Source organism: Diaporthe amygdali, assembly GCF_026229845.1.
Source record: "Diaporthe amygdali strain CAA958 chromosome Unknown NODE_7_length_1459731_cov_64_868725, whole genome shotgun sequence".
NCBI classification, from domain to species: Eukaryota; Fungi; Ascomycota; class Sordariomycetes; order Diaporthales; family Diaporthaceae; genus Diaporthe; species Diaporthe amygdali.
In genome coordinates this window covers 471,744-499,725 of record NW_026517027.1, presented here as the reverse complement: position 1 = coordinate 499,725, position 27,982 = coordinate 471,744, and the positions used below count along the sequence as shown (strand labels likewise).

General features: G+C 51.5%; 11 protein-coding genes across 11 annotated transcripts; 4 read left to right on the top strand and 7 right to left on the bottom strand.

Moving 5' to 3' along the window:
• Positions 1–79: 79 nt before the first annotated feature.
• Positions 80–3,028, top strand: J7T55_013775 (uncharacterized protein; the record flags this gene model as incomplete). The annotated part of the gene is made up of 3 exons (XM_053140680.1): positions 80–105; positions 188–664; positions 718–3,028. The coding sequence occupies 3 exons, from the start codon at positions 80–82 to the stop codon at positions 3,026–3,028; spliced, it is 2,814 nt and encodes a 937-aa protein (XP_052996112.1).
• Positions 3,029–4,496: 1,468 nt separating this feature from the next.
• On the top strand, positions 4,497–5,372 carry J7T55_013774 (glutathione; the record flags this gene model as incomplete). The annotated part of the gene is made up of 4 exons (XM_053140679.1): positions 4,497–4,521; positions 4,576–4,643; positions 4,713–5,086; positions 5,177–5,372. The coding sequence occupies 4 exons, from the start codon at positions 4,497–4,499 to the stop codon at positions 5,370–5,372; spliced, it is 663 nt and encodes a 220-aa protein (XP_052996111.1).
• Positions 5,373–5,936: 564 nt separating this feature from the next.
• J7T55_013773 (uncharacterized protein) lies at positions 5,937–7,290 on the bottom strand (the record flags this gene model as incomplete). Its single annotated transcript, XM_053140678.1, has 7 exons — positions 5,937–5,988; positions 6,040–6,305; positions 6,365–6,382; positions 6,456–6,682; positions 6,739–7,011; positions 7,118–7,185; positions 7,247–7,290. The coding sequence occupies 7 exons, from the start codon at positions 7,288–7,290 to the stop codon at positions 5,937–5,939; spliced, it is 948 nt and encodes a 315-aa protein (XP_052996110.1).
• Positions 7,291–9,422: 2,132 nt separating this feature from the next.
• Positions 9,423–11,081, bottom strand: J7T55_013772 (Hydroxyacid-oxoacid transhydrogenase; the record flags this gene model as incomplete). The annotated part of the gene is made up of 4 exons (XM_053140676.1): positions 9,423–9,844; positions 9,907–10,544; positions 10,601–10,983; positions 11,052–11,081. 4 exons carry the CDS (start codon positions 11,079–11,081, stop codon positions 9,423–9,425), a joined length of 1,473 nt encoding a protein of 490 aa, XP_052996109.1.
• A 966-nt stretch (positions 11,082–12,047) lies between these two features.
• On the top strand, positions 12,048–13,259 carry J7T55_013771 (peptidase family S58; the record flags this gene model as incomplete). Its single annotated transcript, XM_053140675.1, has 1 exon — positions 12,048–13,259. The coding sequence occupies one exon, from the start codon at positions 12,048–12,050 to the stop codon at positions 13,257–13,259; it is 1,212 nt and encodes a 403-aa protein (XP_052996108.1).
• Positions 13,260–13,375: 116 nt separating this feature from the next.
• J7T55_013770 (peptidase m61 domain-containing protein) lies at positions 13,376–15,349 on the bottom strand (the record flags this gene model as incomplete). The annotated part of the gene is made up of 1 exon (XM_053140674.1): positions 13,376–15,349. The coding sequence occupies one exon, from the start codon at positions 15,347–15,349 to the stop codon at positions 13,376–13,378; it is 1,974 nt and encodes a 657-aa protein (XP_052996107.1).
• Positions 15,350–15,974: 625 nt separating this feature from the next.
• On the bottom strand, positions 15,975–17,067 carry J7T55_013769 (cutinase; the record flags this gene model as incomplete). The annotated part of the gene is made up of 2 exons (XM_053140673.1): positions 15,975–16,606; positions 16,686–17,067. The coding sequence occupies 2 exons, from the start codon at positions 17,065–17,067 to the stop codon at positions 15,975–15,977; spliced, it is 1,014 nt and encodes a 337-aa protein (XP_052996106.1).
• Positions 17,068–17,194: 127 nt separating this feature from the next.
• Positions 17,195–17,698, bottom strand: J7T55_013768 (uncharacterized protein; the record flags this gene model as incomplete). Its single annotated transcript, XM_053140672.1, has 2 exons — positions 17,195–17,569; positions 17,696–17,698. 2 exons carry the CDS (start codon positions 17,696–17,698, stop codon positions 17,195–17,197), a joined length of 378 nt encoding a protein of 125 aa, XP_052996105.1.
• Positions 17,699–17,843: 145 nt separating this feature from the next.
• Positions 17,844–22,193, bottom strand: J7T55_013767 (uncharacterized protein; the record flags this gene model as incomplete). The annotated part of the gene is made up of 4 exons (XM_053140671.1): positions 17,844–18,747; positions 18,802–19,922; positions 19,976–22,023; positions 22,100–22,193. The coding sequence occupies 4 exons, from the start codon at positions 22,191–22,193 to the stop codon at positions 17,844–17,846; spliced, it is 4,167 nt and encodes a 1,388-aa protein (XP_052996104.1).
• A 935-nt stretch (positions 22,194–23,128) lies between these two features.
• On the bottom strand, positions 23,129–24,469 carry J7T55_013766 (uncharacterized protein; the record flags this gene model as incomplete). The annotated part of the gene is made up of 1 exon (XM_053140670.1): positions 23,129–24,469. One exon carries the CDS (start codon positions 24,467–24,469, stop codon positions 23,129–23,131), a length of 1,341 nt encoding a protein of 446 aa, XP_052996103.1.
• Positions 24,470–26,908: 2,439 nt separating this feature from the next.
• On the top strand, positions 26,909–27,346 carry J7T55_013765 (uncharacterized protein; the record flags this gene model as incomplete). The annotated part of the gene is made up of 2 exons (XM_053140669.1): positions 26,909–27,130; positions 27,206–27,346. The coding sequence occupies 2 exons, from the start codon at positions 26,909–26,911 to the stop codon at positions 27,344–27,346; spliced, it is 363 nt and encodes a 120-aa protein (XP_052996102.1).
• Positions 27,347–27,982: the final 636 nt, after the last annotated feature.

Sequence of the window (27,982 nt, the reverse complement as noted above, 5' to 3'; positions counted from 1 at the left end):
TACAAATTATCTGACCCTATTTCATGACCGCAGATGCACCTGCAGATGCACCTGCAGAAGATGCTAGGCCTTTTTCAGAATGATGCATTCAGCCTCACGTGCAGCGTAAGCCCAGAGCCTTCAAGCAATACCAAACACTCTGTTACAGCGCCATCTGATTGGAAGGCCCCTTTTTCGCCCCGCACAGCACGTCTAATGTCCAACACATCACACTCATGGACCCAGTGAGCGCGATAGGGGTGGCTGCTGCCGTAGTCCAGTTTGTGGACTTTGGCAAGCGCTTAGTCTCGCGGGCTCACCAGATCCAGGCGTCTCCCGTCAGCAGAACAGAACGAGAGAGCGAGTTACTGCTGAGTTTGAGCGAGCTGCGCGAACAGGCCGTCCAAGCCAAACAGACCTTCGGTCGCTTTCCCGAGGCTCAAAGCGACCAGAAACTTGCCAGAATCTTTGATGATGTCGAGGCTGCCGCAAATGAATTTGATGCGATATTGGAAGGCCTGCGGTCACGCTCGGAAGCAAATGCGATCCCCAAGAACAAGAAGATGATGCAGTCGCTCAGTGTTGGCCTTGACAGCATTAGGGCCGAGAAGCAGGTTCAAAAGGCGCTGAGCCGGCTTGACTACATTCAACGTCGCGGATATAGTTTTACCTTGTCAGCTCTATGGTATTACTATCATGGCTACCCAAAAAGGCTACTGGGAGCTAATCATCACTTAGGCAAGCCTCAAAGGAGAGTAGCGATAGAGAGACACGGTTTGGAGAGAAGCTTGACGAGATGTTGGTGACTTTGCGACAGCTCCAGCACAAAGGAGTTCAACCTTGCACCAGCGACGTCGCGATGGGCCAGGGGGGTCTGACAGCAGGTTTATATGACGAGCAGATTATCACTCTGCTCAACGACGACAGTGACGAAGGGAGTGCAAGAATATATAAAGAGCTAGTCCGGGGATTGTGGAATTCGAGGACTTTGCCAAAGGTCCAATGCCAGCCTGAAAAGGAATCCAGCAACCGAGAGTTCCGCTCTGCTATCATCGACAGCCTAGTCTCAGGAGTGTTTGATAATATTGATGACCGTGGAGAGGCTATCGCTCGATCATACGAGGGTACATTTCGCTGGGTATTCAATTACGAGCCTCTCGAACGAGACGGACAAGCTCTATGGTCGAGTTTCCCTGCCTGGCTCGAAAGCAAGACAGACTCATTATACTGGATTACAGGAAAGCCAGGGTCTGGAAAGTCGACCCTGATGAAATACATCCTCCAGAGCCCCGAGTTGAAAGCCTGTCTCGCGAAATGGGCAGGGAATTATCCGCTGCAAATTACGAGTTTCTATGCTTGGATTGCAGGCTCGGATATGCAGAAATCACACCTGGGGCTTATGAGGACTATTCTTTTTCAGTGTTTACAGGCAGACCCAGAAATGGTAAAGTCGGTCGCACCAAGGCGATGGTCTTTACTCAGTACTCTTCGAAGTTCTCAGAAGCAGCCATCTTGGCAAGACTGGGAGCTCAACGAGTGCTTCGATATTTTGCTTTCCAAATTTGACAAATCAGGGTCAAAGAAGCTCGCCATCTTCATCGACGGATTGGATGAGTTCAAAGTCTCATCTCAGAGGACCTTGAGATTGATACACAACATTTCGGACCGAGGAAACATAAAAATCTGTCTTGCTAGTCGACAATGGACAGAATTCAACGATGCCCTGGACAAACATCCGATGCTACGGATACAAGACTTGACTGAAAAGGACATGATTCACTTCGTTCAAGGCAATCTAGAGGCCAACAGAGGCTTCTCAGATTTGAGCAAGACCTTTCCTCAGGAAGCACGGTCATTGGTCCAAGATACAGTCGAAAAGTCCAGCGGTGTTTTTCTGTGGGCGGCTCTAGTCACCAAGAGGCTTCTGCAGTTACTTTCAGCAGGCGATGGGCTACCACAACTAAGAAAAGTTCTCGAAGACTTACCGGATGATATCGAAAGGCTCTTTTCGACATTGTGGGATAGCATAGAAGGCAACAAGTTGGATTCTGCAGAATTAATAGCGCTGAAGAAAGCAGCCTATCCCGAGCTCAACTTTTTGACTCTATGGCTTGCACATGGAGGTTTTGAGCAACACCTTGAACTCGCTACTCTTTCTGAAGACGCTAGGTCTGGCCTGCGTGGTACAATGGTTCGCCGACTGGAAAGCAAAACGCGGGGATTGTTAGAACTCTCGCCGAAGGGCAATGTAGAGTTTATCCACCGCACAGCCTCCGACTGGGTGGCTCGCGATGATGTCTGGTCCCAAATCACCTTACACCTATCTGAAGCCTTTGATCCCTGCCTGAACCTCCTGCATGCAGAGGCTCTCAGGGTTCCTGAACGCCTGGACGAGTCGTGGTTTCGACACCACCCGCAAGAGACGATCCAGGAACAAATGCATCAGGTGCTGAGATATTCAATTGGCGTTATTAATCCTGCAACCACGGAGCTCAGTCCAGCGCTTGTCAAAGCACTCGATGACATGGATAAATGCGTTCGAGAACAGGCGGAACAAACGCTTCGCAATGTTAGCTGGAGCTATGTTTTTGGGTGCGACTTCTCCGGACTCATTGCCCGCTATTGCTTCATTCCTTACTTGAATGCAAAGCTCAAGACGACGTCGCATGCGACGCAGATGGCATCAATATTGGAAAATGCAATCTTTGGTCACGAACTAACATTAACTGCTGCTGATCTGCCGTTTGAGTTAAGGCGAAAAACTGTGGCCTTTCTACTAGACAAAGGAGCATCCCTCAGAGATCTTCGCCATAGCAAACGCAAGCAAATTCAATTTCGAGCATTGAGTGGGTGGGACCTGGGCGATGAGAAAGAGTATTGGGTGGGTGTCGAGAAACTCATACGGGACAAGGAGGCTCAGGAGGATAGACAATTTCTGCCAGTTATTTTCGTCAGAAGGAAAGAGGCCACAGCTATGCCGCTCAATCCCAATGGTGATAAGAGAGGCAAGAAAATGGGGAGGTCATCGTGCTTCGGCTGTTTCGGCTAGTGTAGATCTCAGGCATTATAGGTTTGATAATAAGATAAATTAAAATCTCTCGTATACTCTACCGCTGCACGATTAGTACATTGATATTAATCGTTCTTTTCACGGCACAGCAACTGCTGTAACCTGAAATTTATTCTTAGGAATATTTAGGCTCAAGCCGTCGTGTAGCTATAACTTTAGAATTGCGCTAATACTGAGAACCTTCAAATATTATAACCTTGAAAACAATATAGACTATTGATATTTCAAAATAGTTAAATATTTTATTAACCTTTGTTACAACATTTTCAAGTACAGCTTTAAAGAGTCAGCTATCTACAGCTAGTTTTCACTTTTGCACTTCATTTACCACTTCCTAAAATTCATTAGTCTCGGCTGACTTTTGTTCTCGTCACATGAGATTCTATTTCAGTCCTTTAGCAATAGTAAGCTTGAGTGCTGAGGTTATGAAGACTTCTCTGAAAGCGAAGGATTTTGACGATCACACGGCTTCCAGTCGCTTCTGCAACCACGACCAACCACGACTGTGGCTTCATAAGGCAAACCCTGAGCCAAAAAAGTCAAGTATGGAATTGTGTTGTCAATCTGGGAAAGCTTCCTTATCCGCCTTGATTATCTCTAGCAACTGCTCATTGATCGATCGATTCGCTCCATCTTTTTCGAAAGGAGATATGGATTTCTGAATCTGATCACGAAGTCGATGCGTTGATCTCTTCACAATCCCTGCCTTAGTTCTGCCCACACTGTATGCGTAAGTGTTCGACTCGCACTTGCTGGTTCACTCAGCGGGAACCTCACTTTCCCTAAATCCGAAGTTTCATTCTCACCGCTGTACTCACTTTGTGCACGCATGTGTCAAAGTTCTTCCGTATTTCGGCGATCCTGAAGCAAGGTTTATTATTCACGTAGATTGAAACGGTTGACTGTAACGTGGATATAGATGCACATTGAAGGTTCAATTCACGTGCAATGTAAATGAGCGCCAAGCTAAGCAGGGATTGGTATTTGTCAGGGTCTCGTCGCCTTCCTCGATGTCCGCTCAAGCGTCCGGAAGCGACGCGACTTGACTCCCGAAGTGATACCCGAGGACGGGGTCCGAGTGCCGAGCTCAGAGACTCAGGAGACGGAAGGTTGCTGACAACGCATTAGCAATCAATGAAACCTTGTGGATCTACTTGTGGGCATCATGAGCTTGAAGTCGTTACCCCAAATTGCTAGTAGCCTTGCTGAGCTAAACTTCGGTTCCATCTCCACGCCGATGATTTGCAGACAACTGTTTCACCGCCCTTGAACCTGTATGTCCGAGTGTAATCTATACCGAAGCGGGCATCTATAAGAACCCGCTCCCAGTCACTGCAAGCGGTGACGTGATGGACAAAACCATCAACGAGTCTACACCGTCACTGCAATCTCTTGTGTTCTTGACCGTCTCATTACACACACAATACAGTTCTATCAAACCAAAATCATGTCTAAGCCAATTATTGTTCACAGTGGGTTTCATCATTGCGACCAAATCAATAACATACTATACTGACAGAACCCAGCTCACGCGGGCCCAAACCCTTGGAAGGTGGTGATCGTGCTTGAAGAGCTTGGAGTGCCATATGAAAGCGTGAGCAGACCCGCATTGACACCATAATTTCTTCCCCAAAAGTGATGATCTAACACGCAACAAAAATAGCGACTTGTGGCCGATGTAAAGGGCGAGGCCTATACTAAGATTAATCCCAATGGCCGCACTCCTGCCATCGAGGACCCAAACACGGGCATCACCCTGTGGGAGTCTGGTGCAATTCTAGAGTACTTGGTAGACACATACGACAAGGACAACAAAATCAGCTACACTTCCTTCCCCGAGAAGTACCACACCAAGCAGTACCTGCACTTCCAAATGTCCGGCCAGGGGCCCTACTTCGGCCAGACTACTTGGTTCCGCCATTTCCATCCCGAGCAGGTTGAGAGCGCGAAGAAGAGATACGACGAGCAGCTTGTCCGAGTCATTGGTGTGCTCGATAAGATCCTGACAGGCAGGCAGTACTTGGTCGGGGACAAGGCGTGAGTGTCCCTGCTTATCTCACTTTGTGCTCGCGAAGTGTCTCATCCGCTGTTGCATTTGTGTGACGAGTATTTGCTGATGTGGTCTAGTACCTATGCCGATTTTGCTTTCATCCCTTGGGATAACGCGATACCTTGGATCTTCGGCGAAGACAATGCTAAGATTCTTCCGGAAGACAAATATCCCAATTTCTTTGCCTGGCACAAGCGTCTGCTGGCTCGGCCAGCTGTCCAAGCTGCACTGGAGGAGCAGGGCAAGGCTCGGGCCCAGGCTCATAAGAAGTAGTCGTTGTGACCGCGAAGAAATCCAAGTGATTAGAAAGACTGAGGCTAGTGAGCTCGGTCGGAAATAAAAATTTGTGACCCAAAGAATACCAAGTGTCAATTTTCACAGTCCCGTGCTCATCATCTCTGATGATTCATACTTAGATTCCGTAAAACATCGACTCCATTAAAAAGTACGCTTACATTGGCAAAATCAGATGAAAGTCGACAGCATGGTCGTATAGACACAGAATAGAGAATTGACTGAAGTTGAATGACAAGTTGATGAAATACAGCATGGGAACATAGCGAAGCTTTACACATGAGTTGAACTTGAACAACACTTAGTGGCAGCTTTGCGTCCGATTCAGTAGGTCCAAAATGGGAAGTAAAACAAACAGTAACAAATATTCAAGTACATGATAGCCAGCACATGCATTCTTCAGGCTTCTTGAATAGACAGGATAGTTGAGCGACCAGACCCATACTGACCCATACTGACCCCAAGTAACACAAACAAAACAATCCCAAAGCATCGAAATTGCCCATAACTTTCGAAAAGTTGTGACTCTTGAAAGAGTGCGACTCAGGTCTTGCTGGCACTTTGACCCACAAACACGACCAGTATGGCCACGTACCTTATCCAGTCAGCGCAGTCACTTCTAGTCAAGACTGTGTGGTTGACTTACGCAGCACAAGCGCCAAATATCTCATGTTTTTTGGCCCTAGTGCAAAGTGAAAGGACACCGCCAAACATCAAGGTGCACCCTACTTGGAAGCCCATCATTTTGGCAAGCACTTTGCCGTCGATGCCCCCTTGAGACCACTCGTACAGCGGCACCAGCGGCGCCGAAAACAAGAACAACATAGTCAGAATGAGGAGTGTCATCACGAAGAAGTGGATCCTTGCCAACGAATACATCACAATCAGGCCATCGCTATTTTCTCTCAGCTTCTGCGGAGGAGTCAGAAAATGCTGGCCAAATACGGAAGCTAAGGTTGATCTGAACTTACCGCATTGGAGAAGATCCACTTATTGTACGATATGGAGCATATCAGCCAGGACCAGTAAGTGATTTCATCCGATAATTGAGACCGAACTCACACTCAGCAAGCGGTTATTTGCTCTGACGAGGAGCCGCAAGATTTGCCTATCGAGCCAAGCATCGTCTCTGGTAGCTTTTAGAGTCACGAGATCAGCCCTATTCCCAATGTAGCCCTCCTGAGAGACTATCGGTTGCTTGTTCAAAAAGAAGTTCAGGACGCTCGTTCTCTCGAAATTTGATGGTCGTTCAAGAGCAGCAAGTTTGCTTGATAAGCAGAGGAGCTCGCCTGCAGAATATTGAGTATGCAGCAGACACCGACACCAAGGTATATAAATCACTCACCGTACTGTAACAGCTTCTGGTGAATGCTGTCGATCATGATTCTCCTTTTCCCACTGCATGCATCATCAAGTTCTCGGCACTCCAGACTGTGCGGGTTATTCACCCTGTCTTTCTCGTCCATCCGCCATAGCTGAGTTTCGAGTGCGCGAATTTCGTCCTGAAGATGTAGCAGAACTCGTGACTGCAGATATCTAAATTCTCGGAAAACGTAGAATTGGGATGCAGATGCTGTGAAGCGGGCCAGCATCGGATACCCCTTAGGACAATCCGCAACTATAAATTTCAGCTTAGATTCGCGCACGGGGCCAGAGAAGAAGACGGAGATTGTTCAAGATTGACGAGTAATCTGCGAGAACGGAACAAATGGAGTAGTATTTACTATTGCATGTAGAATATCGCAATGGATCAGACGTGGTGTCGATGCACGTGAACTCTTCTAAGTCGATCCTGCGTACAATATATGTCAGCAAAATAGTGAGTCTGTGTATATATTCGAGCATTAACATACTTTTTGAGCTGGTTTACAACCGGCTCCGGTCCTGGTAAAGTCATTTCGCCTGAACTTGACCTTGCACAACAACCCAAGACGAACGAGAATGGTAGTACAAGAACATCAGAAGAAATAAAGGCTCCGGGGACATGAATGCGGACCTTCCAAATGATAATCTTTACGGTTAGGCCTTTATATCGAGCGATTAGCCCTTCGCTGGGCCTTGTGACGACGGCAGTATGCATCGTGTCATGTTGTACAGAGCTCGGCACAGAGCACTCTGGGTGGCGCAGGCGGTATTATGAAACGAGGATCGACCGGTCTGCGTGGTTAAAGGTAGCACATTAGGAATCTATTGGAGTCTTGGAATAGCACAAAATCACGCTTTATGTCATTTCAGTCCCTCAACTACTTCTTAGACAGCTTGGTAGCGGCAAATATTCATTACGTAGGATGTATCCGCGCCGGACTTTGGATCCATGGTTAGGGTTGGATTTGAAATCTTTCAAGGGTATCTTCTTGAGGGCAATGTGTTTATTGCAAAGTGCCGCGTAGGGAGGTGTCTCATTCATTAGTCTCACGGGTTCAGCGGACGAGAGGCACACCTATGATGTCCTCAGTAATCGTAGAACACGATAATCACAGTGTCTAAAGGTTTCCTGGACCATTGAACTTTAGTGCAATTAATGATTGAACAAACAACTTGAGCTGTAAGACGAGTATCTACTAATCTAATCTAATTACTGTATATTCGAAATGGAAGTTGGTCTCAATCGTTCTTCATCCCATAGTAGCTCATCTCATAAGAGATTACATATAGGAGATTATCCTACAGGAGATCATCCCACAGGGGATTATCCCACGGAAGGTTATCCCACGGAAGGTTATCACACAAGAGATTATCCCACAGGGGGTTATCCCACAAGAGGATACCCCACAGGGGAATAACCTATAAGAGGTTATCCTACAGGAGATTATTGGTTATCACATAGGCCATTCAATATGAAGTTACCTTATAATGTTAATTCTGTTTTAATCAAGAGCAAGTAACTGATTTTGTTATATGTCTACTTTCCATTGTTTTTAACTCAGAGGCTCACTTTAACATGTCGTGTGGAGGGTTGATAACCAACGGAGAGAAGAATTACACCCAGCTTCTTGCTCAGCTAAATGGAATCATTTTGAATTTTTGCTTGCCTCAGGACACATTCTGAGTCAATAGGAGACTCCATGACTGGACAAGATCAGTCACGCAATTATCGTTGGAGTCTTTGACAATGATATGATCTTGCCCTATAAAAGTGTAGAGAGCCAGACTCTGAGGGGACCCCTTCCCAATTCCAGGAAAGAGTTGCTCAACTACCATCGAATCGTCACCAGAAGATACAGCAAATCAAGAATACACATTGCGACAGAAAAAGCTTCGAAGTAAGGATACCACATAGTAGTGACCGTTTGAAAATTATGAATATGGTAAGTCTCTGAAACCATTGAATTATATTTCTCTTCTTAGGAAAATAAGAGAAGAAAAGAAAAAAAGAGCTGATCAAATACTTACAACTTAGAGCGGCGTGGCTGCCGGTGTTCGGAGGGGAAACAACGCTGCAAACGTGAGTGGCAGTATCCGAACTTGTCAAAGAAGACACTGATAATTTGCAGGCTTCACAACAAGGCTCGTCGGACGCAGCAGCTGGGGTCAACCCGGGGAATAATGCTGGAACCGTAAGTCTTCACTTTGAGAATGTAAATGTAATTCACTGCGTAAACTAACAGGCTTCAATAGAATCATGGAACTGGAAACCAGGGACAGGGAGGACGGAGTTGGTGGAATTGTTGTCATGTTAGTTAAGTGAACTAGAACGGAGATGAACCATATGAGCTAGGTGTTGTCAAGATGCATTGTCGTGCCTACGATATTCAAGTTTGATGCACAGAAAGAATCCCACGTGAAAAATATCCAGCCATTTTCCGGTGCGTAGTAAACAACTCTGAGTAATGGCAGTACCAGGCCTACGATGATGCTCAAGCAACGAGAATATCTAAACTGACTCCGCTGTCTCCATCTATTGAGTACTTAGCGCTGAACTCAGCACGGACCCTGTGGTTGTTCATGCCACACAGGGGACAGGATTTAGACTAGTAACAAGGCAATGATAGATATTCTCTAAGATCTTATTTTCCCTCAGACCAAGTATCACAAAGACTCCTCAAACAGGCCCCTCAGCTGCTCCCTCTCCGTCTGCAGCTCCCTAGCCAGGTTCGGGGCCAGCATCAACACTCTTGCCTGCGGGATCGTGCCCTCCACTAGGTCATCGATATGCTCCAACCCGAACCCCAGCTGCTTGAGGCCCGAGGGCTGGTCGCCCAGGCTGTCGAGAAACTTCCTCAGCGCTTCTGCCAAGACCTCGCCGGCAGATTCCCTCTTCACGTTGCTGATGTCCACGCCAAAGGCTTCTGCGGCTTGCAGGTGGCGCTCTGGGTTGGACGCGGCTGTAAACTTGAACACGGCGGGCGACGTGACCGCCACAGAGACGCCGTGCGGGATAATGGGGGTCGCGACCTCGTAGCCCGCGTGTTGGTAGCCTGGGTTCTGGCCGGAGATGGGATACGACATTCCTATAGTAGTTCAGATCTCAGTACTCGGCTCCAACATCTTTGGTTGACGTAGGATCACTCACCGTGACACAGATGCACGCCCGCGTTTCCGAAACCAACACCTGCTAGCGTTGCAGCCAGCAACATCTGGCTCTGAGCCTCCATATCGTCTGGGTCTCTGACCGAGCGAGGAAGATACTTGACGCAGTCGTGCAGCGCCTTGAGCGAGAAGATGTCACTGATCGGGTTGGCGCCCTGGTAAGCAGGCCTCAGGATAGGATTCTGCGGCCGCGGCGTGCGCTCGTGGTAAGGAATGGCGGTCCAGCTCTCGAGTGAGTGGCACAGGACGTCCAAGCCGGAGCTGGCCTTGACGGCGGCGGGCATGGTTCGCGTGTTGAGGGGGTCACATATTCCAAGGGTGGGCTTCAGGTTGCGGTGCGCGATGCCGGTCTTGGCGCGCTTGGAGACCAGATCGAAGATGGCAGTGCCCGTGGTTTCCGATCCCGTGCCGGCGGTTGTAGGGACGGCAACGAGGGGCTTCAGCGGCTTGTCGATTGGGCGGCCGTTGCCGAGCGGTGCGTTGACGAAGTCGAGGAAATCGGCCTCTGGGTAGGAGGTGTACAGGTTCATCAGCTTGGCTGTGTCAATGACCGAGCCACCACCAACAGCCAGGAACGCGTCCGGGTTGAACGGCTTGGCCCAATCGATGGCCTCGCGGATGCTATGGAGTAGAGTTAGTGCTGGAGTCTGGAAAAGGAGAGCCGAGACATGGCTTACGAGCTATCCTTTGGCTCGACCCTCGTCTTGTTAAAGACTTTGAAGTTGACCCCCTCGTTGGTCAATGCCTCACGGACTTGTTGCATGGCAGTCAACTTGTCGACGGTCTCATCTGTGACGACGCAGACCCGTTTGGAACCCATGTTCTTGAAGTCCATGCCGACTTCCCGCGTGACGCCAGGTCCGAAGCGGATGGAAGAAGCAGCCATCTCGAAGGCGTACTCCTTAAGCTGTGAGTTATCCTGAGGGGTGGCATAGCGCCGCACAGCAGCATGTGGACCATGCCGGTGATTATGATGGTGGCCCGGATTGGAGTGGCAGGGACATGAGGGCGGGTGAGTGAACTGAACGGCTCTGAGCAGATTCACTGCCCTCGTGGCGGCCTGTCATGGGAGCTGTCAGTGCTTTATTCTCAGGCAGATGATACATAGATCAGTCAGAGAAGACATACCCCTGGAATAACTCTCACTGCAGCTGTCATGATGGGCAACCTCTAGATATCATGTCTTTGGGTGCTTGGTTAGGTATGGGGAGGAGTAGGTAGTCTAAGACGTGTGCGAAACGACCAAGTCAACCCCAATACCCGAGGCACTGGGTCTTGACGGCGCCAAGCTACAGACCAGCTACGAGGGCAGCCGCTCTCCCCTCACACGAGACTCAGTCTCCGATGGACCGGCATAGGCCCCTAGCGGCAGAGGGCAGAGGGGAGGCCGGAGACCAGATGCCGGATCGTCATGCAAATCCACTCCACTTCGTAGATCGGTTGTGCTTTCAACTCCGACTTGGGGAATGTTGGGGTCGGCCACTGTGGGGAACATCTTTGACCCCGCACTTCTTTCTGTCTGTTACGTATTTTGTGAGCTCGAGCGAATTGTATGATTGCATTCGTCTTTCCTGTGTGATATTCCCAAAATATATCGGGCTGGATTTGATGATACGTACAATACATTGACCAACTTGATCATGTTTTAGAATATAGACAAGCTGCAGGGCCCGAAAAGAGCGCAGTGAGGCCGTAACGCTCGCGGGTGGTCCTCAAGACTCGACGATGGCTCATAATGAGTCGGAGACCAACTCCGACAACCAGACCAGGACTACTGATCATTGGAAATGCAGGAGCACATCTTGAAGACCAGTGATCCCCTAACTAGCCTTGAGAAGAGTGTTGCGGAGTCTATTGGCTCGGATACCTGATGTTTTGTCGTCTTACTCCGACCTACATTACCTCTAGCTCTGTTCGAAGGAGTCACACCGGCTTACCTTTCTTGGCACGCAAGCGAGACGCTTAGTGAGGAACGTCGACAACACGTCTTCGACTATAAAGACAAGCTCGAGGAATGTACATTGAAACACACATATAGCTCTGCGCCCGGCCACTGGATCTTGTCAAAGCCAGGGGCATCATCTGCTCCACATCACAAGCATCATCATCGCCGTCGACCTCACCATGGCTTCATCAGGGACCTCAACCTCCCAGCCGCGCCAGCGTCTGCGCCAGCTGCTCCCTGACCTCAAGCTCGGCAACTGGCCCGCTGGTCCACTCAATGGCATCACCGACGTGCCAGGTGTGCTCACTCACACCACCACTCTTCGTCCCTCGTCCAACCCTGGCATCAAGACCGGCTCGACCGTGATTCTCCCCCACAAGGACTGGTTCAACCATGCCGTCTACGCCGGCATCTTCCGCTTTAACGGCAGCGGTGAGATGACCGGGTCCCACTGGATCGAAGAGACGGGCCTGTTGCACTCACCCATCGTACTGACCAATTCCTTCTCCGTTGGAGAGGCCTACCGCGGCATCTATGATCATGCAATCAAGCACCACAACAACGAAGGCTCTGTGGGGTATTTCCTACTTCCCGTCGTTGCTGAGACGTTTGACGGCTATCTGAACGACATGACCAAATTCGCTGTCAAGCCCGAACACATTGTAACAGGTCTCGACGAAGCTTCTGCCGACCTGACCCCTGAGGGATGCACCGGCGGCGGCACGGGAATGGTATGCCAAGGATTCAAGGGCGGCACGGGGACAAGCAGCCGTGTCGTGAGTGGCCTTGGGCTTCCTGACGCGGATGGAAATGCCCCAGAGAAGGACTATACTATTGGTGTGTTAGTCCAGGCGAACTATGGGCGTATCAGGGACTTCCGTGTGACCGGTGTGCCTGTTGGGAGGCTCGTTATGGAGCATCTTGAGAAGGAAGGCAAGGAGCCTACGATGATCCACATAGCCAAGGCTGAGGAGGCCAAAGACAAGAAAGACGGGAGCATCATCATCATCCTGGCTACGAGCGCGCCACTGCACCCAACACAATTGGAGCGGCTCGCAAAACGGGCCACCGTGGGCCTGGCACGCGTCGGCGGTTACGGTCACAACCCCTCGGGAGACCTGTTCCTGGCGTTCTCGACGGCCAACAAGATCCCCGTACAGCAGTACACGGCCGATAACAAGGCGATTGATCCGTTCAAGCCAAGGACCCTCGGAATTGAGGTGGTAGATGACGCCACCATTAACGGCTTGTTTGAGGCTGCGGCGGATGCCACTGAGGAGGCTATCTACAATGCCATCTGCATGGCGGAGACAACAGTTGGGCACAAGGGGAATACGGTTGAAGCGATCGACCAGGAGCTGTTGAAGAGTATTATGGAGAAGTATCAGTAAAGTAAGTACCGTGGAGAGCTTACAGCGGCTCACTCATCATTGTGGTATATCCGCCAAATTGACCTACATTTCACGCTTGTTGTGAAAGAACGATTCGAGCGCTACTCTAAAGGCATTCATAGTTCATCTGGACTGCTCTGTTCTTGAATGTCAACCCATCCGTAAGCCTCGACAACCTCATCGCTCCTAGGCCACCACTCAAGTTCCTTTTCCTCCCCATCCCTCAACACGGTCAACCTCATCGGTATATCCAGTTCGTCCTCGACTCCCCACACCATAAACCCTCTCACAATGATGTCCCCTTCCTTCACCCCTGCCTTGTCCGCGGCGGATCCAGAAACCAGTCCCCGGACCTTGAACTCCCTCATTGACTGCGTGTCGAAGCCAAGTTCGAACTTCTGCCATTCCATCTTGACAAGCTTCAACCCATACCGCTCTAAGCAGTCTTCAGAAGGGATGATCAAGTCGCCTTTGAACATGGCCTCATAGGTCTTGTCAAGCTTGTCTTGTCCAATGAGTCCAGCCACTTTGTCCTTCAGCGTCGTTAAGTCACATGTCTTTCCTCCTCTCCTGAGCTTGTACAAGTCCACGATCACATCATCCATCGACTTCTTGCCTTTCGACGCTTTCCATATCATCCCGTCCAGTTCTGCCAGATACATCAAACCCCTGTAGTAGCTGACCCTGGTAATATCCACATTATCCCAATAACCTGTGAGGACATCATCATACGGCATATTCACCACAGGCGAAGTGTAGTACGCCTGCGCATAGTTGTTCATACTCTTCACCATCCAGTCCCTCCTCCCGGGATCATTCAGGCCGGCAAGCGCGCCTATATATGATGCGACTCCCTCGTCGTACCAAGCACTCTCATCCTCCTGCCAGCCCGGCTTGCGCTGCTCAGGGGATGTCTGATCGAGCAGCGCAAACTCATGCACCGTCTCATGTGCCAGCAGGTCCGCCAGGCTGTGCTCGTCGTTCTGATCTACCGACAGTAGCGAGTACTCGACCATGAAGCTGAACGAGGCGCCGGTGCCGCCGTTGTTGGCCTCGATCTGCCGGAAGAAGACGCGGAAGGGGTCCTTGGAATCGTCGAAGTATCTTGCGATGCGGGCGTAGATCTTGCGCGTCGACTGTGCCAGTTCGACCATGTCGTAGGGCGACGGGTCGAGCCAGTACATGGCGTAGATGCTCTCGCCTGACTGAGCAAGGTCGACGTCCCAGGCTGGGAAGCGCTGTAGATAGCCCACTGCGAAGATGGAGTGGGTAACTGTCCATTCCATGGAGCCAGTGGCGCTCGACACCTGCTCGTCGCCGAGAGACCATGCCCCGTGGATGCCTGAAGGTGCATCGGCGAGATCCCACTCCACCTTGACCTGCCAAAGTTCCTTTTGCTCCTCGCCGCCGTCGTTGTCATCGGTTTCACCGCTTTTGCGTTCCGGTGGAGGAGGCACGGGGATGAATCCTTGCCCCTGGCCGACCAGACCACCGCCTGTGATGTCCCTCCTCAGATCGATTCTGGGCCCAGGCAAGGTCTTCTCATCAGTCTTGCGGTAAGGGGCCGTAAACTTGACGGTGATCTTGGACGTCTCTTCAGTTGCCGTCTGGCCCAAAGATTCATCCTGGTCCAGATACCACACTCTAGGCCCCTCAACAGGATCCTCGTCCCGGTATTTGAGCTTGAAAAGATCGCCATCGTTTAGGCTCGCGTACAGAGGGTTGTCGTCCTCATCGTACCTGGCCGTTGGAGTCTTGGCAATCTTCAGGGGCAGTTCCAGCAGAGGCGTGTCGGAGCCGAAGCGTTCCTTTGGCACTCGGATAGTCATGGTGATGTTTATAGCGATGGGCTCAGGCCGGCTTGATGTCTGAGCCGAGTCTTTGAACAGAGGCTTCATCAACAAGGACATGGACGGCAAATCGCCGCCAACGTCTCCGCTGGTGCTCATGATGTGTTGTTGCTCGTACTTGGCTTGTGATACTTGCTCTGTGCCTGTCGCCTCCGCATAAACGTGGGAAAGTGGTGATTGGATGACCAAGACGCTCAAGATGGCGACTGGCCACATCCACGGCTTCGCCCTTTGAGCCATGACTGATGGGCAGAGAGTCGAAGGACAAGGAAACATGCAATGGCGAGATTGTCTAGTTGGGAAGATGAGTCCTACGGAATCGATGTCCTATCTGGGCAGCGCCGATCGCGCCGATCCCTGCATGAATCAACATGGTTAGCCAAAAATGAGACTAAGCTGTCAGACGCACATTGCATCTATCCGCCGTGCGGGTCATCTAAAAGCTTAATGATTTGCTAGCCAGAAGCGGTCCTGTATGCTCCAGGATGCTTCTCTAAGCATGAGATAGTGAGGTGGACTGCCTTGACGTTCTGAAAAGCTACTGGCCAGTGTCCCAAGGCTACTTACGTAGGACTGTCTAACCATTATGATGAGAGCAGAGCCTATAACACAGCAAGGTCTTTAGACATTGCTTGGGGTATCATTTTGTGCACCAATGTTGGAAATCGAACTTGTCAAACTTGATGGAAGCAATGTGAAGCAAGGGGGTCTTTTGAAAGTAATAGATTTGGGAGCTCGGCTCCAAACTGGCTCTTAGGTACACGAATTGCTATGATGTAAATGTCAAGAAATCTCGCTCAAGGAAACACAGCAGCCTGATTCTGACGAACTCTATTTACATCACCAAATACCATCCATCCACTCCTCACATCCCTGGTAGACCCAGCCCAGTCCCAACCTGCTGTCCACCATTCTGTCCCTTAGCCGCCTGCACAACCGGCACGTTGCCCATACCTTGCATCATCGCATCATTACTCATCAGGCCCAACGCACTCTTCTGCATGACAAACATAGCCGCTTGGGGTGCGTTCCTGTTGTACGTCAGGTGGTCGAGGGTGATAACATCGCCACCTTTAGCACAGATATCGTCCTGCGCGTTGCACAAGCTCAGCACCCGCGCCTGGTCGACACCCGCGACGGCGGTGCCGTTGCGCGGGTCGCCGAAGAGGACGACGCTGGAAACTTTGGAGGCGACGTTGACATTGGTGTTATTTGCGGCGGTCGAGTTGGACATCGCCGCCACCTTCTGCATGGCGTTGTGGACGACCTGCGCGCCTTGCGAGTAGCCCGACATGATGATCTTGGTGTTCGGGCAGGCCGAGGCGGTCTTGTTGGCCAGGGCTGCCATCACGCCTGAGCCGAAGGGCGAACCACCAGCCAAGAAGCCGGGGATGGAGGCCGGATATGGGACTCCTTGGACGGCCATTGTTGATGTGCCGTTGATGTAGTTGCGCAGCGCAGTAAAGAAGGATGGCCCGGTGTATAGCCCAACATTACCTGTTAGAGCTTGTTAGTCACAAATTTGGACGGTAGATATCACCAGCGAACAGCGATGAAAGGATTGTCGTAGACGTACCGAGTTCTGCAGTCCCCCGAGCAAACAGAACCGCCATATCCGGACAAGTCACAGTCCCATTTGCAGCAACAGCGCTGACGGTACCGTTGGCCTTATCATTATCGTCATTGTCGCTGCCAGTGACGTTCACACCCAACAGACCGATGAGGTCGTTCTCATTCGTAGCATTCTTGAGCTCCTTGATCACCGTCACAAACTCAGACAGCAGGCTCGCCGTGTCGTTGACCAGGTCGGCAAAATCATCGAGCAAATTCCCTACCGCAGCGGAAAGGTCCCTCTCATCGTGATGCACCGGGGCTGGGGCGGCGAGTCCGAGGTGGAGATGCGAAGACGCGAGGAGCACGGCGGGTAAGATGAGCCGCGATGGACTGAGGAGGCGCATGGCGCCTGTTTTTGGCCGTTGAGCCGACGATATCTTGGTGTTGAGTGAGCGAGAATAGATCCAGGTGGGAATTTTGCGGGGGGTAAAGTTTATTTGACAGATGCGGGCTTGACAGATTCACATGTTCTCATCGCTCATCCGAGTCGTGGGCAACGGCGTGTATGTACATTTTGACGTTTGAAGGAACGAGGAAAGCTGAGACGGCGACATCGAGGACGAGATGAGAGCCTATTTCCAAATCATAGAAGGCAGTGCAGGCGCTTGAGGTGAATTGCATTGCACGATCGGGCGTCATCCGATTCGCAAGCTTGTCTGCAAGAGTAGCGATGAGTGAGGGGGTTTCGTAGAGGTTAGAAACCAAGGCGTCGGAGCGAGGCGGGAAGCGTTTCATGATCGCCTCCAGACCCGAGGTCCAATTACCAACCAAGCAAACTTTCGTCCCAAGTTTGGAGACAGGGGTCATCCGGTCTGGAAAGCCGTGGTAGACGATGTCTGCTTGCTCCTGTGAAGAAGAAGAGATCGTCTCTCCTTATCGGTACGAACGGCAATCTTGGCATGGGCAGCCGCTTCTTTGACGCAATTCAACGACATAGGCATTCACACAGTGGAAAAGAGGCAGGGAACATACCATTTCCTGAGGCTTCAACGACCTCCTTAGACTCGGAGACAAATCTCTTGTATTTATTGCTTCCTTCCGCCATGCAGGGTTATTCATGGTATCATCAATAGGTCGCTCGCATACCATCCCCCCCCCCCCCCCAATCCGCCTGGAGTCATCACCGGAATGCGTTCTTCACCTCCAGCCTCGGCCACTCAACAAGCACTTCCCCACCGTACAACTCGGAGACTACCCTTGTAATCCTCTGCTCCACCTCAGTATAGTACGTCTCACACGACTTCGTCACCTTGAGAGCCAGGCTGTTGTTCTCGTCGAAGTGTTTCTCAACTCTCTTCCTCAATGCCTCGATGCCCTTCCTCACTTCCTTAGCGTCGTAATGTAGCAGCACCTTGTCGAACGTCGCCTTGCTGTTGGAGGGCTGGGCGGCAATAGCGGCTGGTGCCTTGCCTGACTTGAGCTGGCCTTCGATGTTTTCAAGGGTATCGAGGAGCTTGCCAAGGGGCCGACGCATCACCGCGTCAATGTACCGCGTCATGTGCTCGTTTATCTCATCTGAAGCTGCATGTTTCCATTTCTCGAGTGTTTCGTCGTCCCTTGTTTCCACCTCTTCAATATAATGGTTCATGTTCTCAAGGAGCAAGATGTGATAATTGAGGGCCTCCTTGTCCTCCGGGTCTGCCCCGGCACCTGCTGCTGCGACACCCACTGCTGGATTCTCTCGTGCGATAACTTTCAGGGAGTCGAACATAGACCTCAAAATGCGATCGTACTCGCGGTCAACGGTGCGGCGCACGTTGAGATTGGGGTCAATTCCCAAGAGCATGTTTTCCACTGCCATGCTGAAAGGCGGGAACACCTTCATGAACGAGATCACGCCTTTGCGCTTATTAATCTTGACCTTGGTGTCCTCAATGGCCCGTATTTGTTCCTCGACGAATCTCTTGAACTTGACGAGCAGATTGCCGTGGACTTTCTGTAGGGCACTATTTAGGAAGTCTTGGTTGGACTGTTGTATGTCGGCGAGCTTGCGTTCGAGGGTTGCCATGACCCCAACACCTTGCCTAAGAGAATGTTAGCGGTAGCCCAGAATGTCCATGATTCCCACCTGCACTTACAGTGGACTCTGTACCAGTACCCAGTCAATCATGTTGCTCAGATCCTTTTCGAGGAACGGAAAGATGACTTCCATAGACCTTGTCACTCTTCTCGCTAGGTCTCGATCCGGTTCCATGAGCCTGTGCCTCTTAAGGTCATTACCCCTACGGGCTCCAGGACTGATAGCGGCGACGGCGTCTGGGAAATCGACTTGCTCCATAGTTGTGGCATGGAAGAAGTCGATAATAAAGTTTTGCTCCATCTCTACCAATGGCAGCACATCGTCGAGCACATTCGCGAAAATTTCGTAGGGTGAGCTTCGCGACAGGTCGGCTGCGCTGCTGTTGGCAGGTCGGTTGGGGCCTTCTCCGAGAGGCGAGCGGATTCTAGCAAGCGTCTGGCTCCTCTTTACCGTAAGCTTTCGGGCGGCTGTTGCAAGACCTTCTTCTTTCTTCTCCTCCTGCGACGAAAACAAAAGCGCATCTTCCCCGGCTGGCTTTCTGGCGTTTCTCTTCCACGAATCCAGCGCGTCACGGAATTCCATCTTGTATGTCGGATGAGCCGCGTCCTGATAAATCTGTATCAACCGATTCCAGACTTCCAGATCAGCATCTCTGGTATAAAGCATGAGCGGGTCGTATTTCCAGAGCATGTCTCGCCCAATATCATGGTTCTGTGGGTCGACCTTCTTGTTCAATGCACCCTTCAAAGCCCTCCTGACCTCATCATTTGCAACATTGAACTGCTTGGCCATGAAATCGACGAGCCGCTGCATGAACATGGCACTCTCCTGCATGTACATCTGTCTCTTTTCCTGCACCACCCGCATTTTCGCGTAGTCGCCGTTGAAGTCGATGGCTTGGTCGCTGCTGCCATCTCCGGTCTTGACTTCGTCAGCACTGCCCATGCTAGGGTCGATTTTGATCATGGCCTTGTACAAAGTGACCAGTGCTGTTTCGACCTCCTCCACGCCATCAACAGTTTCGAGAGGAGCGATTGACAGGGCCTGCAGATCATTCGCAGTGATCGCGCAAGTTTCGAGGAGCGATTCGAGTTCCTTCTTGAGCAGCTTTTGGTTCGCTGCCTGGACTTGAAGGCCTTGGCCTTGTGCCTCGATATAGGCAATATCATCTTGGAGGGTCTGCAGCAGGAATTAGTCACGCAGTAGAGCAGGACCAAACAAGGGAAACTTACGGAAAGTTCGACGGTATACAAAGTCAGGAGATTGTCCAGCTCGTCACATTCATCAACTGCTGCGTCAATGCCGGTTTTGATAGCGTCCACACGCTCATCCTCCTCCTGAAATCGAGCGAGCCAGCCCCCAGCTTGTGCCTTGTTCAGCTCTCGTTCAATGTCAAACTTCATTTCGTCGGGATTAAGTGTCCGCATTTTGTCGCCTGGTACCCAAGAGAAAAAGTCGAGCCACTCCGTAAATTGGGAGGTCTTGTTATCCAATACAGATGGGTCAACGCCCAGGGTCGTCAGGTACTTGAGGTCATTGCCGACCACAACAGACTTTTTGCGCTCCTCCTTGACCTCGGGTTCTGGGATCTTCTTCGATTCAGCCTTCGGCTCCGGTTTCAAGTCCTTCGCAGTCTCCAGTGGTGCGGGCTCTGCCTGAGAGACCGTGACCTCCGGTACTGGCTCTGGTTTCTTCTCGATGGACTTCGGTCGTGGCGGCGCAGGAACGACCGCCGTGATTCCGTCTGGTCCTTTATTTTGTTCCTCCTTGGCAGCTTTCAGTAGCTTCTCACCTGCTCCTCCGACCCGGGGTTTGAATGCGCTAGACGCTGCTGCTGCCTTCCACAAAGCCCCTGCCAATTTGTTTTGTGACCTCTTCGCTTTAATCATTGGGCCAAGACCAGGACGGTGTTCTTCAGGCGAGAGAGGAGAATCTACTGGACTCTCAACCGGTGTGGATGCGGAGGCTGGCACAGTCGGGCTGTCTTTGTTGACCTCGTTCGTGGACACGGAAAGGGGTGGAGGTGCAGTGTCGATTGGAGGTAGAGGTTCGACAGGTTGAGAAGGCGGCGGCGGCTCAACAGGTTCGGCAGCGATCTGGTCTATCACCGGAGTTGGCTCTGTACGTTGCGAAAAGCTTGGCGGTTTCCTGGGCGACATGCGCTCAATACTTCTGGGTGGTGGTGCAACCGGCGAGCTGGGCTCCAGAACATCTCGAGATGGTACACGGCGCAGGTTCGTGGTGTTGCTTAGAGGAGCCGGCACTAACGCATCGTCTGGTGGTAAGCCGGTGGGCCTCAAAGGGTCCATAGGGGGGCGTTTCCTTTCCGGAGGCCTGTCTCCTGTAGGTCTTGGGTTTGGTTTCGGGGCAAATGCAGGAGCTAGGGCAGACGGAGGTTGTTCGGGCGTCTTGTTGAATGGCGGGGCCCCATTTGGCCTTCCTCGAGATCTCGGCCGCAGGCTTTCATCACCACTCCTATACGAGTTGGCAACCGAGTCTTGGCTCTTGTTGCCGGCACCCAGCCTCTGCCTTAGGGGAGCATCCTGGCTCCGCATGTTCCGCGTCGAGTCGACGCTAGGAGCAAGACTCGAGGCCGGTGATGAGTTGCCATTGGGGGGCATGGGGCTCCGGGAAGGCGTTCGTGTATAGTCTGAGCCGGCAGTTCCATCTAGTCCACTAGACTGCGAGCCGAGCGCCTGGTTGGAGCCTGAAGGGAGCAGTGGACGCGCTGGCGAGGGCGGCGGCAGCGGTCTGCCCGGAGACGCAGGGGGCCGGGCAGGGGATGGACTTGGTTGATTAGGAGTCTGCTGGCTCGCAGCCCCCCGTCTCGCAGCCCCGCCGAGGACTTGGTCAAGTTCGCGCTGGTCGAAATTAGACAAGGAGGGGACCCGGCCGCCAGTGTATTTGCCAAATATCTTGATCAGGCTGGCGATGAAGAACTTCTTCTCCTTGTCAGTCTGTGCCTCCCAGTAGTATGGCTTGCCAAGGGTGACAAGAAAGCCGTTGTCTCCAGCCCATTGTCGGAAGTCGGGAGGGGTGTTGGGGCCGGTATATGATTCTATCGCGGCCAAATCATCGAGATTCCAGGTCTTGCCGATCGAAAAGGAGCCATTAACGTTCTCCTTGGTCTTGTGTACTCGCACCCGGCCAGATTTTCGGACGGCGACGATGATGACACGGGGTTTTTCTGACTGGGGCGTTCTCGACTGAGGGGGAGGAGGACTGGTTGGATATTGCGAGAACTCGAGGATTCGTAGGTGCGTTATGTAGGTTTCGAGGACTACCGTCGGTGTAATGTAAGAGTTAGCATGCAAGGCCCAGTAGAGAACGGGTAGATGAGGGTGTCCCTGGCGCACCTGAGCCGTCTTCGTCCCTCTTGCTGAAGCAGCTCTCGATGATGCGTCGCTTCTCGTCCTCGAAACGCTCGGCGCGGCTCATGCCTGTCGACATGGTGGCGAGCCCATCAGTTCGCAATGTCCGTCCAGCTCAGGAGTAGACAGGATGAATGGCTGGATGCTTCGACCGGGAAGGGACAACGAGGGAGCTTGCTGATGGCGGACGGTCGAGGGCTGTCGGGCAGAGCAATGACCAGAATGATGTCGCAGGTCCAGGGTTGAGGCTTTGCTCTCGTTACGGAATGCGTCTATCCCGGCCAAGGTGACTTTGGGGACTTGGGCACCCAACTGCGAAGTACCCAGGTACCACAATACGTATGCAGTGCGTTAGGAGAGCTCCAAATTAGCTGCTGCGCTACGCCGTTTCGGGTACCAAGAGCTCGACGGGGTTTGCGAGGGGCGGGGCGGAAACAATTCCAATTATAAGCAACTGAATTCCAGCATTTCTTGAAATAAAACACCAACTTTACTGCTTGGCCCTTCTCTGGAGACGACGTATATATCGCAAACAACTTCAATCGTTCACGGCGCATTTACTGGACACTGTTTCGGTTGACGCAGCCGAGTACAAAAAGACCCTAGCGAGTAGATGTCTCAGCTTGGCAGCCTCAAGTACGACAGATGCTGCAGATGCCGCCCAGCGATGAAAGACCAACCAACCATGCACACAAGCATCGTGCAGCTCAGCCACTGGCAATTATCGACATGATTCGCGAGGCGATACACCTTCTGGGGGCTATCATGGATTGGAATCATGACTGTAGGACTGGTTTCCGGTCACCATCACTGCCTGCAGAACTACTCTACCGTCCCCCTTTTTCAGCAGGGTCCCACTCTGTCCACGCCGCCAGCCCAAGGTGCTTCTGGTCAAGGCTCACTCGCACTGATTGATGACTGGGGACTCAACACTACAAACACGTATATTAATTCCCATATGTCCAGATATCTCTCCGAGTCTCATGCTCCAGCCCTATGCATGACGTTCCACAGTCATACCAAAGTCACAGTCTTCCAGTTCTTCTCGTCATCTCTGATTATAGACCCTTCTTTCCCATCGACAAACATGAACCCAACCCTTCGCCTCTTCTCTGTGTGTTCATCCCCCGCACCTGTGACCACAAGCCCGTAGAATGAGCCGATTGCGGTACTAGTGTCCTCGTCGTCCGAGCATGACTCCTGACCCCATTTCTCCTCGTAGCCCCCAAGGAGCAGAACTTCTAACCGCCAGTCCTTCCACTCGCTGGTGCTGGTGATGTCGGTGTGGTCCGGCGTCATGATCAATCCATTTTCAGAATCCGTGTGAGGCGTGCAGACCCTAGGCAGAGGCCGAAGACCAGCTCTCCCCAGCCTTGCTTCGTGCTCGTTCGACTCTTGTGTGCTGTGTCTCAGTGGGACAACAGGCCCTCGGATCCGCACCCAGGCATTTTCTACCTCGCCGAAGGGGTTGGCCTCGTGCTTCAGATCAACGTGCCACTCCACGATGTCGGCTACATCTACCCATCCCGGATTCAATCCCGTCGCTGCAATGCCGTCGAAGCTTGCCCAGCTCCAGCTCGGTCCAGTGTATTGGTCTCGGGATGCGGGCCCTCGCCGGCCCAATGGCTGCCATGCGAGACCCTCCATCAAAGCCTTGCTCCAGAGCCCGGCGACATAGTCCCCTCCTATTCTCCCATGGAACAGTCTGGCTAGACCACTCATCGCTGGGAGCTTGTCAGTTGGCTTGCTCAACCGCCGCGCCCCGTAATTCCAAACTAGCAAATTCCAAGACGACAGGTTTTGTTTGTCGTCATTCAGGGGATCCATCGTCGCGACTGGCCTTTGATGATAGCCGCGGCGTTTCTTACTAAGGCCTGAGCCATCCTCGGCGATGATGCCACGAGCGCATTCGAAATATACCTGTCTGGAGTTGTAGTGAACAACACGCTTCCCCAGTACACGTTCCTGCAGTGCCCAGCCTCGACCGACGAGTGGCTCGTCTCGAAAGTCGCCACCGCTGAAGGCCGATTCTTGGTCTGACGCAAACAGTAGTATCGCAGTCACATCATATGATCCACCAGGAAGTCTGAACACGGAGCTCGGGCGTGCGGCACGGCTGTGGAAACATCCTCCTGTGCAGTCATCGGATCGGTTCGCTGCGATAACAACGTGGGCATTCGAATATACGTCGATCATGCGTGCAGATTCGCGAGCCCAGTCACTCGCGTCGTCTTGGCAGATACAAAGACTATCAATCCACAAGTACCTGAGGCCCAGGCGCCGCGCTATAATTATCGCGTCGATGAAAGTCTGAGGCATTTCATGAATGTTGAAACCCACGCGACGGGCTTCCATGTTGTCGCGAGATGTGAGATACGGTGGCGACTTGCCCCACTAAGTTTCTCACATTTTATGTTAGTTTCAAAGTAAGTCATCCCATACTACCGGACAGATGCCTTACACAGTAAGAGAGGGAAGCATATTTCCCACTTTGGTGGATGCCATCAACTAGCTTGATGACGTCCCCCTCTGATCCGATGTCAAGTATTCTTGTCGGCAAAGTCGTGCTTTCCTCGGAGCATATTCCAGATTTGTGTTCAATGGCGCATTCCTGCAACCATGAGGCTACAAATTCTAAGCTTGCTTCAGAAGCCGAGTCTCGTTCTAGCGGGCGCACAGGAAATTCGCCAGCCAAGGGACTCGCTACAGGCGGTCAGCCGACTCATTCAATTGCAACAATGAGGAGTGAATTGTGAGATGAAAGAAAACTCGGAACAGACTGGACTCGACACAAAACCTCACTGCTGCCAACAAGTACAGGCCGTGGGCTATGTTTGGGCTCTTAACCCAAAGATAAAAGCCCTGCTTTCCATCGTCACAGGCCGTCAGCCACAGCCGCTCTTCAGTCGGAACAGTGTCTCTTCCCTTATGAAATTCGATAAAAGATTTGTTGTTCTTCGCGGCGTCTTCCAAGCGGTCAATCCATGCGCGAGCACCTATCTGTGCTATGTGGCAGAGAGGGCATGACTTTGCCGACAATTCCAAGGCGCGAAGATTCTCATGAAAGGGAAACCCGATCGGATCTGGGAGCTCTGCGGTTGGACTCGCGATTTCGTCTCCTGCCATGAAAAAGAGATGGGTATTCTCGGCATGGTCCGCGACCCGGGTGACTGAACGATGCTCTTGCGGCAAGCGGGGCAAAGCGCTAAAAGGAACCGTCAGACATAAATCGCATAGCGCCATGATGCTTATCGACTCGTTACCGCGAGCGGGAAAGAGGGAACGAGGGCACGGAACGAGGGCATCGATTGAACCAAGGACAGCTGCTTTTCCATTTACGAAGTTGTCAGCGGCCCTCACCTTATTCCAACTACGCCGCGCAGCCTAAAATTCTCCATACAAATGCCCATAGGCAAGATCTAATTCGTGGATGATCAGCGGGAACTGTGCACGTGGGACGTTTAGATGTCAGCACCAGCAGATTCTGCGCTTGGGTGTGCGAGCCACCGGAATTTACATTCTTACCTATAATCCCAGGTGGCTTGATCAGCACTACTTCTTCATAGCGCCAAGACCGACTGCGATACGCGTACACCATGTCATCCTAAGAGGGCACGCAGACTGAGAATATCTAGACAGAGAGCGACCGCGAGGCTGACGAATCAGCATCAACTGCGAGTCTTTGAATCAAATGCAGTTTATATCAATTGATGACGCTTCTTGAAGAAAGAAAGGCAGACAGATGCGCTGGTAAGCAACCATCAGTGCCTTCACGAAAGATCAACTTTCAAAAGATATTGGGGGCTACCTCGGTGATCTGTTCAAGTAATTCGCTGCCTGCAGCTTTTCTCTGTCGTCGTGGGGATGAAGTGCCAATCAAGACACATGCCATGTTCGGCAGCCCCTCTGCTCTGACACCATGGGCATTTCATTGAAAATTTACTTCTCCTTTCGCATTCTCGTCCTGCCTCTTATTGTCATCGTAACGATAAAATTTTCACCATGACTGATCACACAATGCCTTGTGGATCGCTGTGCAAAACGCTGCCCACTGTAGAAAGTCCTTGACATAGAAAGGCACAATCTGATCAGAATTGGGTGTCACTAAAACATTGCTAGAAGATTCTGTGGGATCATTCTCTCGAAATCACATCTGTTTGATCTACTCGCTTTGGGGCTCTAACATGGATTATTTTCAGAGCTGCCCTCGAAGAAGGCCTCCCAACAACCATCTAATCTCGGTAGACCTCAGGACCGCTCCTCTCAGCGCCGCCTGTCGCAGGTTTGGCGTAACTTGTGCTGGACTTGACCCTCAGACGCTTCGTCCGAGATTTAGTACATCCATCATGGCAACCCAGGAACGATTTTGATTCGCCAGCACTCGATTAGTGCTCTTGTCTGGCACTTTGCATGGGCGAGGCTGAGCACATATACCACTCGCATAGTCACTAGTGGGCCATAGTGTGAGTTGGTGTTCTCGCCGGTGTCTTTCCTCCATTCTGTCCAACGCGCGAACCTGTGTTTCGTTTGCTCGTATAGCTCTTTAGAGTGTGTAAAGCACCGTGTGCTAATGATCCGGGCTGAGCGAACTCTGCATCGTTCAAAACACCATGGAAATAGCGACTCCCCAGCCGACGCATCACCCATAAGCAACCAGTCGAACGAAGATGCAACTATAAAGCATTCGGCCCCCTTGGCTTCGTCAACTGGGTTGCTCTTCACCTCTTCACTCCGATACCTATGTGCAATGGTGCAATATTCCCTTTATTCCCCCTCAAGTTTTCGCCATTCACCATGAAGCCATCCTCTATTTTCACCGCCTTTAGCATCATTCTTGCTGCTTCCGCCGCAGCTCTACCTGGTGCAGCTATTTCCAATGTAGCTGTGACTAATACCACTCTTCTCGAAGGGCCTCCTCCCGGCGAAGATCTACCCGACGCCTGGTGTTCGATCCACGCGCCAGGATTCGTTTTCGACTATCATGTCACTATCCGAGAGGTCGACGACGTTGGCGCAGTATGCCATAGACTCTGGGAGGGTCTTAAGCGCCATTCATGGTTGTGTATGGTCTCCAGACCACACTGCGGAAAGTCCTTCGTTTACAAGAAAGGGCTCGATTGGAAATTCAGGGTCGGTCTGGGCTGCGATATGGGCTGTGTTCAATCTGCATTCTGGGAGGCAACCCATAATGCATTTGGAGCAATGGACGTCTCCGGGTGCGACAGCGGATGAAGTAGAGATGCGTATTGAATATGGACAAGCAAGGGGTTAGGCAACGCAGATCTTTTCACTAACGCTTGGAGAATCTCACCGTTGTCAGGTATCAGGGTCTACTACGACGGTGCTCAGTCATTTCTTTCAATAAATTTCCTACGCTTACTGCAAGTACCGTGGAAAACTAATCAAATTGTTCTTCTCGACCAACAAGGCTCAGATCTGTGACGAAACCCACCTCCCTTTGAATCATTCCAATCAGAAAAACCACCCTGAAGGTCTCGGCTTACGAGGATCCCATACTACCTGACATGAATGACCTTTCCCATCTAGAATCTAAGGTTCTAGTAAGTCTACCTACTAAGCCATTAAACCGAAGACATTCACGGCAAGTCCAAAGAATCCTTGGTCGTCGTATAGCCAGCTCCTTAATCTTCCCGCATAGCCCCAGGGATCAATAGTTACTAAATGTATTTTACCACGGCTTTACTCTGCATCAATTGTTCCTTGTCTCTCGCTTGAATTGAGAGGCGCGATGCACAACCCATCACATATAAGTACGCAAATAATTAGCTGCAATGATCATTCCCTATTGTCTCTGTGGTCCATCTTCTCTATTTGGGAGTATGCCGTTCTGTTGACCATAAGGATTTG